The following is a 17214-nucleotide window of genomic DNA, read 5'->3' on the forward strand; positions in this document are numbered from 1 at the left end:
AATTGCGTAGTGCAGCATCAGGTATATAACCTAATCGGGCAGAAGGAAGATTGTTAGTAATATGGACTAATAGCCCCTCTGCTAGCAATGCACCATGTCAGGTTGACCTCCACGTAGCTCCCCATCGTAATAAATTCCTGGTAAATTTTCCACGATCGACTAACTGGCCTGCTGACCTCATCATACTCAACGTATCAATTTCAACTGGTGCCCCGCTATTATCAATCAATTATCAATTAGGTTCGAAGTAACTAAATTCTAATTGACAGATACTACTGTTACTAAAATTGTGTAGAGATAACATTAGGCGACCCATAAGTTCCGTCGTGGATAAAAAGTTAAATTATACTTACAGGTATTTTAAAAAGTATAAAATAATATAAGGTTATGTTTAAAAAATCTTTAATAATACTCTTACGTCTTTCTGTATCTAAATACAATATTTACAAACTTAAATATACAAAATAATGTCACATCTCTTTTTGTTACAATTCCAAATATTATTTAAATTCGTACATAACCATAATTGGCAGCATGAAAAGGCAGTGATTTAGCTGATTTGAGTATTTGATATTAAAATAAAAAAAGCTTTATTACTACTTAAAAACTAAATATTACAACTATATAATCTATCTCAAAAATACACAATACTTATTAAGAAATTAGTATACAATTTCATTGCATTTAAATGTAATTAATAGCTCTATTTACTGTTACAGTTTTTATAATTGTAAAATTGAAAAACTGTCTTTTTACTTATATTGCTTATTATATATATATACCTAGTATATTTGTTATTATTAAATATGACGTGTAAAATTACAATTATATTGTGTAAGTTTGGGAGAGAACAATCTATTAATGTTACAAAATATAATTTAACTGTAGATGTATACCTACATTGTTCAAGAATAATGTTAAAAAAAATTTACATTATATCACACTAATCCCGTCTGCTATTCGAGACAAGCCAACGAACGCCAATAAATAAACTATTTTATATGAAAATGTCTCGTCAATACATACATAAATATTGGTGGATTGAATTGTATTAAATTGATTTTTATAAATCAACCTATTATACATTAAAATGACATCTTTATCTACATGCATGTAGAATTATTAAAAACAATGTACAAAATATTTTATTCAAGTTTACATAAATCTTTTCAATCGTTTACAATAAGTGTAAAATAAGATCATCTAAATAAACAACCTCTCAATATTTATTATAAAGATATCAATTTTATATATTTTTTTCAGAGCAAAATTAAATTATAAACCCATATGTTATCAAATGTTATCAGATAAACTTCTGTAACTGTATATGCAAGTTAACATATATGAATAGCTGTCATAATTATATATGATAAAATACTTTACTCTTATCGTCTCGCTGCGGGAGCTTGAGTGTGATGAGTACATCCTTCCACATTTTCTGGCCAATCACAAACATTCTCGTTAGGGTTGAAAACAAGATTAGAAGGACAAGGCATATGGTGTTTTCTCTCTCCTTCACACATGTAGTACATGGTGCAGTCAGCCTTGTCTGGATGATAGGAAATATGGCCATCTTCTTCTTCGCAAGTCACTTCGTTAGCTGGAAGAATAATATTAATTAGAAAACTGAAAACTACGGTATAAAGAAGAAACTTACTATTGCTTGTAAAAATATTATTTTTAAATTTTGTTAATAATAAATAGACGCTAAACTACAGGAACGATTATAAGAAAGTTTTCACCTAGATTCTATTTTACTTACAAAAATAGTGATTCCTATAATATTTACACCCGTACGTGTATTATAAAAAAGAATTGTGAATTGAGAATATTATGTAATATAAAATAACATTTATAATACTTAGAAAACATTATCTTATACGCCAGTAATTTAATGAAAACATAATACAATTTCACAGAAATGTTCTATAATTAACTAGACTTAATATTAACACTTTTGAGGAATTGTCAATCTCTGAATCTACTATTCATTCGAAAAGCAGATTCAGCTCAGAAAGGGTGAGAAAGAAGCATGCCTGTTGCTCTTTTAAACGAATATAATGATACTTACGATCTTTTGTAGTGTATTGACCACTGGAGCCTGAGGATTCGTAGGGTCCATCAAATTCTAATTTAACTTTGTATCCGGAGAGTTCCTGCTTCATTGCCGTAATCAATGGATATTTCCCAGTGCCACATGAACCTCTGAAGTCATCCATATCGATTGACCACACCATGATACCACCGAATCCTTCTTCTTTGAGCCACGCCATCTGTGGACAATATTTATTAATTTACATGGGAATTTTTGACATAAGGTATGTTGTCTGTTTTTCTCTATGTGTTTTTGTCTATTTACGTCTTTAGGTTTAACTTAAAAACATCAAGAAAATTAAGATTAAGTTTCCACAGAACATATTATTACAAATATCTGTTAGTTAGCTGTTAAAATATCGCCTAAAGTGATAAAGGTATAATTAAATAATTTTTTTAATTATTTTAAAATCTCTGTACTAAAAAGTGTCATTTTTAGTATAATATGTAAGTGTATGTAATTAGTGTATTTATTGTATTAAAAAGTAGGTGAATTCTATTAATATATGTACGTATCTATGTGTATTTTTTTAATTATTATTCTATTTTAATTCTATTAGCCGCATTCATGTATCTCTGCGCATTTCAAAGGTTGACTGGGAGAGAATGGTATAGCATTAAGTCCACCTTTTGTACCAATTGTAATGGTCAAAAAGCAAATAAATAATTTTTTTCCCCTCCATAGAGAAAATTGAAATCATTTGATATATAATCAAAAACAGAATGTTGTAATTTAAATTATAATTGATTGATTAAGAAAGTAATATCGGTACATATTAACACTTAGTCGGAAATTTCTCCTCTCAATTGCGGATGTTTTTAGAATTTTAGTAATATATCAACATTTTACGATTCCTTTGATATTTTTATTCCACCATTTTGCGAAACAGAATCTCGTCTCCCGCATTTTACTATAAAAACTGAGCGTAATGAGTTGACTTGTTTCCCGAAACAATGTGTTACAATACAATAACATAATTAAGAATACATTTTAAAATACAACGCATAAATTTGTCGGCGCTTCAGAAAATCTGTTCCATTATAAAAAAGTGCCGTGTAAATGCAAATTAAATTAATGCAAACGAATTAAAGAATCACGAGGAATTCTTTTCAAGTCCTGCAGTGCTTGTAATAATTGCAAAATATTTTGCTGTTCTGAATACCTTATAATTAGTATTGTATAATCAACCAAGTTAATGAACATCCATTGTCCTTAATTAAAGTTTATATTGTTGAATGCATAATGAATGATTTACCTCAAATTTATAGGAGATCTCATATGTACCTTATGTTTGTATTCTGATAAAAATAAATATTTTCGGAATGAAGTCAATTTTTATTCATGTAAAAAAATATAATTTTTCGTTTGTTTCTTCGTGAATTTATACGCGTTTCTGCTATTATTTGTTTTACTCTTGATCCCTCATACTACGCCAATCTTATTCTTGCTAATCTCTGAAATTACTGGACCGATTTTGACGGGACTTCCACTCGCAGATAGCCAATATTATAGGGAGTAACTTAGGCTACTTTTATTTTAGAATTTTTTATTTATTTCAATAGAAAAAGATCTATATTCCACGCGGAAAAAGTAATGGGTAACAGCAAGTATTAGAAGTTATATTCCACGAGTCGTACTTGTGGATTCATGAGTAGAATAGAATAGAAAATCATTTATTCAAATAAACTTAATTTAAGCACTTTTGAATAGTTGTGACGGTTCGCCTAGTACTCATTTTAGTTTTACGTCATATTTTGCATAAAATGGGCGATAAAAGGAAATAACAAGAAAAATGTACATATTAAAAATATTCACTTCAAAAATTATACATACATAGAATAAATTAGCATATATTCCGTTATTTAATTAACAAAATAATTGTAGTAGAAGCATCGTCTTATTTGATAAATAAAATACATAAAATAAGTTAGATGTAAAATAGTACAAAATACTAAATAAAATCAATATTGTGTATTTAGCTCTCAACACCAGAAAAAGGATAGTTCGCTATAACTATCTATAGATATTACATGTGTGTCAAAATAAAGCCATTAAAAACTGTTAAATGCATATATGTAAACATGTTTACTAGCAGAAAAGACAATAGGGCGGCATCCTTTTGTGTTCGTCAAAAAGAAGGCCGACAAACACACTATCTACAGATATTACACGTGTGTTAAAAACAAAACTATTAAGAACTGTTAAATATTTTTCTGTAAACATATTTACTAGCAAATAGGACAATAGAACGGCATCCTTTGTGTTTAACAAAAGAAAGCCGACATGCATACATAGGATGTTCCAATTTACTACGTTGTAAGAGATCATGATTTAAATAGATAAATAGAAAACGACTTCTAAGGAATTAATTGTATTGAAACATTAGTTCAGGTTTTGATAATAGAAAGGAATTTATTAGAATTTCATAAAAACACAGTATGTAAAATAATAGTATCAACAGAATGAGCGTTTATATATGAATACTAACGTTTATCTAATTATAATGATTTATTAAGTAAATTATAAATTACATTTTTATTTTTATTACAGACTTTAATATTAATTACATATTATATATGTGTTTGCAATTTATTATAAAGTTATATCAACTTTAAATTAATAAACAAGTAAATATATTATGTAAACTCGGTAAATGGTTATTTATAATTTATATAGGAAAAATATTTGAAAAACAAAATAAAATTTAGGATAAATAAAAGTGTTACAAAATAAATTTAAAAATCATCCTGTATAATTAGTGTGAACTGCATAAGAACGAAGTTCTCACGTTGAGTTATGTTTAGATATATATATATTTGGCAAGACCAAAATTGGTAGAATTGTGAGGAAGGATGAAGAATCAAAAGAAAGTTTAGTCGTCGGCGAGCTTCCGTAGGAGTAACAAGTGTATATTTAACTCTTTTACTATTCGTAAATAAGGAGATTTTAGTAAGTGATTTTAATACTTTAATATCCGTTCTTGTCAACATATTGGTAAGTCATTTTAATTCTTTCACTTTATTTATTGTGCTCATAATATACTGTATGTCTGTTATCATTTGACTGTATTATTGGGATATGTTAGATAAACTGCCAAGTTAATTAGGAAATGTACATGTGTTTATTTATTTTATGATTTGCGTGGAATTAATATGTTGACGAATACATTAATTTAGTTTAATTACTTATAATATAAAATTTAACGAGCATGGTTTATTTGTGTCTTTCTTATATTACGATAATAGTCTCAATTTGTACCTAAATCTGAGTTATATTGATTTATTTTCTTTAGTTAGGTTGAAAGGTTAGGAGTTTAATATTAAATGTGTATATTTACTCGTTAGATGCTAATGAATTTAATTGTGTCCTTTAACAGTTGTTGATAACTCTAATATTTTATATGAGAATTATATTAATAATAAATTTACTACGACTAAACTAAAAGTAAATTAAGGAAGTTATAGTAAAACCCTATTGTACTTATAATGATGGCTAATAATAGTTCAGTTACTTATCAAAATTAAATATTTCATTTACTTATTTCAACTATTTATTACTTATTTCAAATATTTCATTACTCACACTAAATGTCTTGCTATGTGGTGTTCTTTGTTTGGGATAGTAAATTACGTTTACTATTTCGAATATGTAGATATTGCATGGTTAATATTTAGTACATGTCTATATTACATTACACGAAAGATGTAGTGAGAGGAAGATGTTTGAGTCTTATATATATATTTTGCTGAAGGCTTTATTAGAAGGAGGCAAATGTTTGTATCGATGAATAAACTATTGAAGTAACATTTTCCAATAATTTATGATGATCAAATGTGAACCGTAAATCTCTATGGAGACTTTAGCAAGTAAGTGAAGTTATAATAAATAGGTTGTGGAAGTTTTTATCAGGAGGAGAGAGAGGCTCAGATCGATGAATCTATGATGAAGTCACATGTTCCATCATTTGAGGAGAGATGGGTCAAAGCTCGCAATGAAGGTTTTAGACCACGATCCCTGTGGAGATTTCTACAACCAGTAGGGACTTAACTTAGTTGATAACACTGTGATTATCTAGGACACACACCCTAAGTTTTACCGTATGCATGTTGTATGGCTGGTGTATCAATATAGCGATATGTTGCTACTCTGGATATGCAGCATTGTGTGGGTAAAGTTTAGGACGCATTACATTTATGATATTACAACTTATTATACACTGCACAAATTAAATAGATAATAAATAGACGAATTAACCCATACAAAGATTATATACATTCCACAAAATATGTCGCTTGGGGGGGGCTTGGGGTTCTGGTTACTGAAGGCTTCACTGGAAGGAGGAAAATACTTGTATCGATGATTGAACTATTGAAGTGACATTTCCAATAGTTTTTGATGATATATTATGATCCGTAAATCTCTATGGAGGCTTTAGTAAGGAAATATAATTTCTGTAATAGTTGTGGAAGTTTTTATCAGGAGGAGAGAGAGGCTCAGTTCGATGAATCTATGATGAAGTCACATGTTCCATCATTTGAGGAGAGATGAGTCAAAGCTCGCAATGAAGGTTTTAGACCACGATCCCTGTGGAGATTTCTACAACCAATAGGGACTTCTGTTTAGTTGATAACTGAGTGGTTATCTAGGACACACACCCTAAGTTTTACTGTATGCATGTTGTATGGCTGGTGTATCAATATAGAGATATGTTGCTACTCTGGATATGCAGCATTGTGCGGGTAAAGTTTAGGACGCATTACATTTATTATATTACAACTTATTACACACTGCACAAATTAAATAAGTAATTAATAGACGAATTAACTATTGAATATTGTTTATATGAACCAGCTGAAGCAGTAGCAATTCGGCTCAGTATAACTTCCTTATAAATATAGAGATGTCTTTTACATTCTATAAATAGTGAAACTATCAAAATAATACAGAATTATCATATTGAATTTATACGAATACAACTATTAAAATACATCACATTGAAATTAGTAATGTTAAGTGCACTTATCTTTTCTATTGAATATATTCTACATGAGTAATGATTAGGGTTGTAATAAATTACGTTAACTATTAGGTGAAGATATGGATATTAAACAGTTAAGTGAAAATATATGTAATTGTGAATATTGTAGGGATTGGGGGGTTTATTAGTTGGGAATGGGAGGTTACCAGAAGTAGTGAAGGTGAGTGTTAATGCATTCTAAAAGGTACCTTTAAACCTACACCCGAGTCACAAGTCTCGGGCACCACTTGTGGTTCTCTCCCTGAACCATCTGTGACCGGCATCAGGACCTTTGTCGTCATCATAATCAGGAGTAATAATATAACTTTTGAAATTGTGATGAACCTTGCTTAACCTAACCTTCATAAATAGCTGCACTGTCAGATTATATTATAGATTTATGACATTGAAATTATGCGAATTATAATTCCATTATATTGAAATTATTAATATTACAGGTATTTAATCTTTCCAATCTAGCATATTCTATGTAATCGTATAATCTAGTAGTTAGGTAAGGTAGTGAATAATAGGTGTAGAAATAGTATTACAAATAGTATTTTAGGAATCTAGACTTTTATTTTATTATCAACTCTCATTGGTCTTACGATCTCTATTAACGAATGTATTTATTATAATCCACATTGCTACTTAATTAAAATAATCAACTATTTACCTTATATTACAATTATTATTTATACCTTATACTCTGTATAATAATTTGTATTATTTAGATTGTACTTAATTATGCAAATATTACTCCTTCATATACCAATCAAAGAATCTATAGTTACTACATACACAACGGGTCCACCGATACTAGACGATCACAATAATTTATTTATATGGCCAAATGATTAAAGATTAAGTGTTCCAATGCGTATTTGATCTATTATATTTAGGTGATCCTCCCATGTTTAGAGAGGGCATCGTAGATTCATTTCTTAGGAAAGGGGGGAACGTTACAATTGGTGTGGCGCCGTAACCAGGATTACCAGGATGCCAGAATTAGGGTATAAGTAAAATTTTATTAAAATAGATCACTTCGAACACTTGATCACAATTGGAGTTTGTGACTGAGTGAATTGGTTTCAAAATATGATGAGAGTAGTAAATATATGTAATTTAATATGTTATACTATTATGAAAATAAATTTACGAATATATTAGGTAACTTATGGAATATTAGGTGACTTGTGGAATATTAGGAAATTAGTGGAATATTAGGTAACTAGTGGAATATTAGGGGACTTATGGAATATTAGGTGACTAGTGGAATATTAGGTGACTAGTGGAATATTAGGTGACTTGTGGAATATTAGGTGACTTATGGAATATTGGGTAAATAGTGGAATATTAGGGGACTTATGGAATATTAGGAATATTAAGTGACTAGTGGAATATTAGGTGACTTGTGGAATATTAGGTGACTTGTGGAATATTAGGTAACTAGTGGAATATTAGGGGACTTATGGAATATTAGGTGACTAGTGGAATATTAGGTGACTTGCGGAATATTAGGTAACTAATCCACTAGTACGAATCTAATTGATATTACAGATGACGTCATTTTCACAACAATAAATAATTGCGAAATTTTGCGATCGAAGTTAGATAATTAGTCCACTGGGTAAAATATAAGTAAATGTGTTAAGTTAGTTAATATATATTATTGTTTTATTGGTTTTTCGAAAGTACTAAAGAATGGGGGGTCGATAGAAAAATTTACAACAAAATTAATTATATAAATAATAGGTATCAAACTAGTTATTGTATTATTGGTTTTCCGAAAGTACTAAAGGATGAGGGGTCGATAGAAACATTTACAACAAAAATTAATTATATAAATAATATGTATCAAGCTAGTTATTGTGTTATTGGTTTTTCGAAATTACTAAAGGATGGGGGTCGATAGAAGTATTTACAACAAAATTAGTTATATAAATAATATGTATCAAACTAGTTATTGTGTTATTGGTTTTTCGAAATACTAAAGGATGAGGGGTCGATAGAAATATTTACAACAAAATTAATTATATTAATAATACATGTATCAAAATAGATATTATGTCATTGTTTTCGAAATTACTAAGAGGTTGGAGTCGATAGAAATACTGATATAATTATATTATGTATAAAACTAATTATTAATTATTGTTTCCAAGTTGCTAGCAGTTTGGGGGTCGATTATAGTTTGAAAGTATAGGGGTGTGATAGAAAGATTTATTAGAAATGAATAATTATTTCGAATTGTTACCTTCTATTAGAAATGGCATCGGCCTCTGCAATAGTATACTTAATAATCCATTAATAGAAAAGACCATCAAAATTATCAATATAGTCAAATTGGGCATTATCGAAAGAAATGTATCATAATTGAGATATACTGTTTTTACTAATTATACGCATAATTGAGATATTTTGTATTGATGCATCGATGGGAGTGGCATATTCTCCGGAAAAAAAAAAAAAAAAAAATTAAATTATTATTAATAACATTGAGGTCAAAAAAAAAAAAACCGTAGGGTTGGATATTAATATTTACTACAAAGTATGTACCACCAAATAGGTTAGAATGCTATACAGGTTGCAATTAGCGTTAGTATATAATATTATCTTATTAGTAGCATTAGAAATAAATGATGCATATATTAAATTGTCAATCATACTGAAATCCCCGTCAATACGTAAGTTAGATATTGTATTGCATAGCTTTGGGAACAATATTACAAAAAATAACCACATAAGAAAAAAAAAAAAAGAGTTATGTTCGGTCAATCTTAATAAAAGGAAACAGTCTTATAAATATAAAATAAATTGTTAAAAGTTTAAAAACTATAAGTTATATAATGAAAATAAAATATGTTATATAGGAAAATCTAATGTAATTATCATTCTGGTGAACTCCATGATAATTAGGGGGTCGACTGTGACGGTTCGCCTGGTATTCATTTTAGTTAACACCATATATTTTATAGAATTATGATAAAAGAAAATAATAACAATAATTATTTAAAGATTAAGACTTATAAGTTATATAATGGGAATAAAGCAAACAAAACAAAAGAAAGAAATAGTTATTAGTAGATAATTTTAATGTAATTATCATTCTGATAAACTCCATGATAATTAGGGGGTCGACTGTGACGGTTCGCCTAGTACTCATTTTAGTTTTACGTCATATTTTGCATAAAATGGGCGATAAAAGGAAATAACAAGAAAAATGTACATATTAAAAATATTCACTTCAAAAATTATACATACATAGAATAAATTAGCATATATTCCGTTATTTAATGGACAAAATAATTGTAGTAGAAGCATCGTCTTATTTGATAAATAAAATACATAAAATAAGTTAGATGTAAAATAGTACAAAATACTAAATAAAATCAATATTGTGTATTTAGCTCTCAACACCAGAAAAAGGATAGTTCGCTATAACTATCTATAGATATTACATGTGTGTCAAAATAAAGCCATTAAAAACTGTTAAATGCATATATGTAAACATGTTTACTAGCAGAAAAGACAATAGGGCGGCATCCTTTTGTGTTCGTCAAAAAGAAGGCCGACAAACACACTATCTACAGATATTACACGTGTGTTAAAAACAAAACTATTAAGAACTGTTAAATATTTTTCTGTAAACATATTTACTAGCAAATAGGACAATAGAACGGCATCCTTTGTGTTTAACAAAAGAAAGCCGACATGCATACATAGGATGTTCCAATTTACTACGTTGTAAGAGATCATGATTTAAATAGATAAATAGAAAACGACTTCTAAGGAATTAATTGTATTGAAACATTAGTTCAGGTTTTGATAATAGAAAGGAATTTATTAGAATTTCATAAAAACACAGTATGTAAAATAATAGTATCAACAGAATGAGCGTTTATATATGAATACTAACGTTTATCTAATTATAATGATTTATTAAGTAAATTATAAATTACATTTTTATTTTATTACAGACTTTAATATTAATTACATATTATATATGTGTTTGCAATTTATTATAAAGTTATATCAACATTAAATTAATAAACAAGTAAATATATTATGTAAACTCGGTAAATGGTTATTTATAATTTATATAGGAAAAATATTTGAAAAACAAAATAAAATTTAGGATAAATAAAAGTGTTACAAAATAAATTTAAAAATCATCCTGTATAATTAGTGTGAACTGCATAAGAACGAAGTTCTCACGTTGAGTTATGTTTAGATATATATATATTTGGCAAGACCAAAATTGGTAGAATTGTGAGGAAGGATGAAGAATCAAAAGAAAGTTTAGTCGTCGGCGAGCTTCCGTAGGAGTAACAAGTGTATATTTAACTCTTTTACTATTCGTAAATAAGGAGATTTTAGTAAGTGATTTTAATACTTTAATATCCGTTCTTGTCAACATATTGGTAAGTCATTTTAATTCTTTCACTTTATTTATTGTGCTCATAATATACTGTATGTCTGTTATCATTTGACTGTATTATTGGGATATGTTAGATAAACTGCCAAGTTAATTAGGAAACGTACATGTGTTTATTTATTTTATGATTTGCGTGGAATTAATATGTTGACGAATACATTAATTTAGTTTAATTACTTATAATATAAAATTTAACGAGCATGGTTTATTTGTGTCTTTCTTATATTACGATAATAGTCTCAATTTGTACCTAAATCTGAGTTATATTGATTTATTTTCTTTAGTTAGGTTGAAAGGTTAGGAGTTTAATATTAAATGTGTATATTTACTCGTTAGATGCTAATGAATTTAATTGTGTCCTTTAACAGTTGTTGATAACTCTAATATTTTATATGAGAATTATATTAATAATAAATTTACTACGACTAAACTAAAAGTAAATTAAGGAAGTTATAGTAAAACCCTATTGTACTTATAATGATGGCTAATAATAGTTCAGTTACTTATCAAAATTAAATATTTCATTTACTTATTTCAACTATTTATTACTTATTTCAAATATTTCATTACTCACACTAAATGTCTTGCTATGTGGTGTTCTTTGTTTGGGATAGTAAATTACGTTTACTATTTCGAATATGTAGATATTGCATGGTTAATATTTAGTACATGTCTATATTACATTACACGAAAGATGTAGTGAGAGGAAGATCTTTGAGTCTTATATATATATTTTGCTGAAGGCTTTATTAGAAGGAGGCAAATGTTTGTATCGATGAATAAACTATTGAAGTAACATTTTCCAATAATTTATGATGATCAAATGTGAACCGTAAATCTCTATGGAGACTTTAGCAAGTAAGTGAAGTTATAATAAATAGGTTGTGGAAGTTTTTATGAGGAGGAGAGAGAGGCTCAGATCGATGAATCTATGATGAAGTCACATGTTCCATCAAATGAGGAGAGATGAGTCAAAGCTCGCAATGAAGGTTTTAGACCACGATCCCTGTGGAGATTTCTATAACCAGTAGGGACTTAACTTAATTGATAACACTGTGATTATCTAGGACACACACCCTAAGTTTTACCGTATGCATGTTGTATGGCTAGTGTATCAATATAGCGATATGTTGCTACTCTGGATATGCAGCATTGTGTGGGTAAAGTTTAGGACGCATTACATTTATTATATTACAACTTATTATACACTGCACAAATTAAATAGATAATTAATAGACGAATTAACCCATACAAAGATTATATACATTCCACAAAAGATGTCGCTTGGCGGGTTTCTGGTTACTGAAGGCTTCACTGGAAGGAGGAAAATACTTGTATCGATGATTGAACTATTGAAGTGACATTTTCCAATAGTTTTTGATGATATATTATGATCCGTAAATCTCTATGGAGGCTTTAGTAAGGAAATATAATTTCTGTAATAGTTGTGGAAGTTTTTATCAGGAGGAGAGAGAGGCTCAGTTCGATGAATCTATGATGAAGTCACATGTTCCATCATTTGAGGAGAGATGAGTCAAAGCTCGCAATGAAGGTTTTAGACCACGATCCCTGTGGAGATTTCTACAACCAATAGGGACTTCTGTTTAGTTGATAACTGAGTGGTTATCTAGGACACACACCCTAAGTTTTACTGTATGCATGTTGTATGGCTGGTGTATCAATATAGAGATATGTTGCTACTCTGGATATGCAGCATTGTGTGGGTAAAGTTTAGGACGCATTACATTTATTATATTACAACTTATTACACACTGCACAAATTAAATAAGTAATTAATAGACGAATTAACTATTGAATATTGTTTATATGAACCAGCTGAAGCAGTAGCAATTCGGCTCAGTATAACTTCCTTATAAATATAGAGATGTCTTTTACATTCTATAAATAGTGAAACTATCAAAATAATACAGAATTATCATATTGAATTTATACGAATACAACTATTAAAATACATCACATTGAAATTAGTAATGTTAAGTGCACTTATCTTTTCTATTGAATATATTCTACATGAGTAATGATTAGGGTTGTAATAAATTACGTTAACTATTAGGTGAAGATATGGATATTAAACAGTTAAGTGAAAATATATGTAATTGTGAATATTGTAGGGATTGGGGGGTTTATTAGTTGGGAATGGGAGGTTACCAGAAGTAGTGAAGGTGAGTGTTAATGCATTCTAAAAGGTACCTTTAAACCTACACCCGAGTCACAAGTCTCGGGCACCACTTGTGGTTCTCTCCCTGAACCATCTGTGACCGGCATCAGGACCTTTGTCGTCATCATAATCAGGAGTAATAATATAACTTTTGAAATTGTGATGAACCTTGCTTAACCTAACCTTCATAAATAGCTGCACTGTCAGATTATATTATAGATTTATGACATTGAAATTATGCGAATTATAATTCCATTATATTGGAATTATTAACATTACAGGTACTTAATCTTTCCGATATTTTATGTAATCGTATAATCTAGTAGTTAGGTAAGGTAGTGAATAATGTAGAATGTAGGTGTAGAAATAGTATTACAAATAGTATTATGGGAACCTAGACCTTTATTTTATTATCAACTCTCATTGGTCTTACGATCTCTATTAACGAATATATTTATTATAATCCACATTGCTACTTAATTAAAATAATCAACTATTTACCTTATATTACAATTATTATTTATACCTTATACTCTGTATAATAATTTGTATTATTTAGATTGTACTTAATTATGCAAATATTACTCCTTCATATACCAATCAAAGAATCTATAGTTACTACATACACAACGGGTCCACCGATACTAGACGATCACAATAATTTATTTATATGGCCAAATGATTAAAGATTAAGTGTTCCAATGCGTATTTGATCTATTATATTTAGGTGATCCTCCCATGTTTAGAGAGGGCATCGTAGATTCATTTCTTAGGAAAGGGGGAACGTTACATAGTCAAAATTTTTTTTAAATCTACCGCTTATTCGAAAAGCTGTCTCATCACAAGAAGAATAAGCAAGAAACTTGTGCGTTGCTCTTTTAAACAATCCTTGTAAGTTCACATTTTATAAGTCGAAACGTGTGAATACAAACTACCAACCAGCACTAATTTATTTAGGCTCAAATATAAAAACACAATTAGATTAAATCAGTCGTAGTGATAAGAGCAGACCAGTCCCTACAAGCAGCACTCGTTCACGAGTATGACGGATGAGCCAGCCATCACTGCGCTCGACCATATTTTAGGGAGCCCAATGACCCGGCCCACCACGCCGCCACATGTTTGGACATTTTAGCGAGCATGACTACTCCTTCCACTCGACCACGTCACAGCTACAAAAATTACTATATGGTAGTTACAGTATTCGCACTTTACATGAGGATGCATGCGGCAATCAATACAAAAGCCGCTACGCTATCATATATAGAAGAAAGCAGTATGAAAAATTAATTATAACGTTGTCCGCAAACGAGTCGAGGGTAAGACCTAGTATTTAGATACAATACCTTAGTTTTAAGTGATCTCTCATCATCGAATCCAACCCACTGGTCCTCTCTGTACGCGAATGGCACCATTTGCTCATTATCCCATACCAGCGTAGTGTTGTCTTCCCTCAAGAATTCGCAGATTTCATAGTACGACATAAAGCCAGCCTCGTTAGTGAATCTACCAGCTTGACCTGCAATAAAATGTGATTCTTTAATAGACTTCCAAAAAAATGTTGTTACCTTAGAACTGACGTGACGGTTTTTTTGGTTTAGCGGTTTAGAACACCGTTTCCTTCCGATGGTCGCGGGTTCGAAGCGCCCGGTACATACATTTGTATTCATTAATATGATTGCATATATTGATTTGGGTGTTGTCTACGTATACACACAAAAAAAGTCGGTTTATAATATAATAATAATATATATCCCAGGACAATTCTGCTTGAGAGCTTTTGTTATGGATACTAGACATTCAAATTCTTAGATAAGAAGATACAACTTGTTAATCCATACATATAAATAAAATTGGATTGTCTGTTTGTAATATTGAAATAGCCGTTTTTTTCTACATGCATTCCACGCGGACGAAGTCGGGTGCAGCTAGTAATATATATTTTTGTACATAATATACATAGCAAATACCCAGTCCAATACAAACAATCACACTTACGAGTACATATAATTACCATGAAAATCATAGTGGTGTACTAGACTGCCGGGCCTCCGGAGGACGTCTAGCCATAGCAGCAAGTAAATATACGGTAGATAGGAATGGTAGATATGGTTTTATACTTACCACCACCAGAAGCCGGTGCTCCGATGTCGAATTGCGTATCGTTGATGAGCGTGAAAGATCTGCCGTACGTTGGCATACCGATCATCAGCTTCTCCTTAGGAGCACCTTGGCGGACCCACTCTCGAGCAGAGTAATCCTGTTACAAACGTGAAAAAATTACCAAAGGTACGCTAATAATACACTATTACCAATAAAATTTAAAACTATTTATGCACTATGATATTTAATAGGTAGCTAGAAAAAAAATCCCCGGTGTGGAGCGCCCGAGAGCCCGGACACCGTTTAGTTGTACTGGATAGTATGGCTGAGGTCAACGACTTTGCCAGCGAGGACGGTGTCGTGTGTTTATATGATAGTGTGGTAGGAATGGAAAGTGCGTAGCTAGAGGAAGATTAGCTGCGTTATGGAGACGTCGGCACGAGTTTCGCGCATGGATAGTTATATGTCGCGAGTTCGGTTTATCATGTATATATTTAGACACCGCAATTTTTTTTATTATATTGTAATGTCATAATTTTTCTTGAGTTATTGAACTTGACATCTTACATAATTTAATTTAATTTAATAAGCTAATAGAATCATATATTTTTTTAATCAATTCAAATCCAAAATTTGAATAAATAAACCAACTTTTAGAACCTCAAATACGACGTTCGCCTTTCGGCTATCAATTAACTTACCACTGTGAGTTTCTTCTGGTAGCTGGTGGCACTTTCGAGCGGGAAGAGAGGACTATTGTGGCCGACCTGCCGCTCCCATTGTCCGTGGAAATCATATGTCATCACGTTGATGAAGTCCTGCAAACAACAAATATTTTGAGAACACGTTTTGACGACCTCGGTGGTCTAAATTTGACACAACCTTACATCCCGTCGCGGGTTCGATTCCTCGCACGGTACATTCGTATTTCTTGTTTATGGTTATTTGTCAAATATGAATATGGAATGGTGGCCCCGTCTGCGTTGTGGTTTACGCAGGCAGGGCACCAGTGGGGGATGATAAGATGGACATGAGCTCAGGCCTGTGAGCCCATAGTGGCAAATTCATCAGGAACTTATAATTATAGTTTTTAAAGGTAACCGCGTGGATGTCAACTTGACATGGTACATTGCTAGCAATGGGGTTCATCAGTCCACATTACTAACAATCCTCTTTCTCCTTATCTATGTATATTATGTATGTATTTACAGAACAATATCTATTTATTAATATCAATTATCTAGAATCCATTAGACGGACTCTGCTCAACTTGGGACTGGATGGTGTTGTGTGAATTCTCCAGTAGTATTATTATTTTTATTTATTTCTGTAGATGAGTGTTATTTATTTAATCTTTATTGCACCAAAAGTAAATTAGAAAG

The 17214-nt window shown here is 30.4% G+C and overlaps 1 protein-coding gene across 1 annotated transcript in view; it reads right to left on the reverse strand.

The window, feature by feature from the left end:
* Nucleotides 1–385: 385 nt before the first annotated feature.
* The window catches only part of LOC131852553 (probable chitinase 10), a 134330-nt gene continuing 117501 nt past the window's right edge, over nt 386–17214 (reverse strand). The window contains 5 exon segments of the mRNA XM_059203233.1: nt 386–1600; nt 2072–2273; nt 15076–15248; nt 15854–15989; nt 16534–16650. Coding sequence (XP_059059216.1) covers nt 1386–1600; nt 2072–2273; nt 15076–15248; nt 15854–15989; nt 16534–16650 — 843 coding nt within the window. The 3' untranslated portion in view covers nt 386–1385.

Source organism: Achroia grisella, unplaced genomic scaffold, assembly GCF_030625045.1.
Source record: "Achroia grisella isolate CSIRO2021 unplaced genomic scaffold, CSIRO_AGI_Agris_v1 utg853, whole genome shotgun sequence".
Taxonomy (NCBI): domain Eukaryota; kingdom Metazoa; phylum Arthropoda; class Insecta; order Lepidoptera; family Pyralidae; genus Achroia; species Achroia grisella.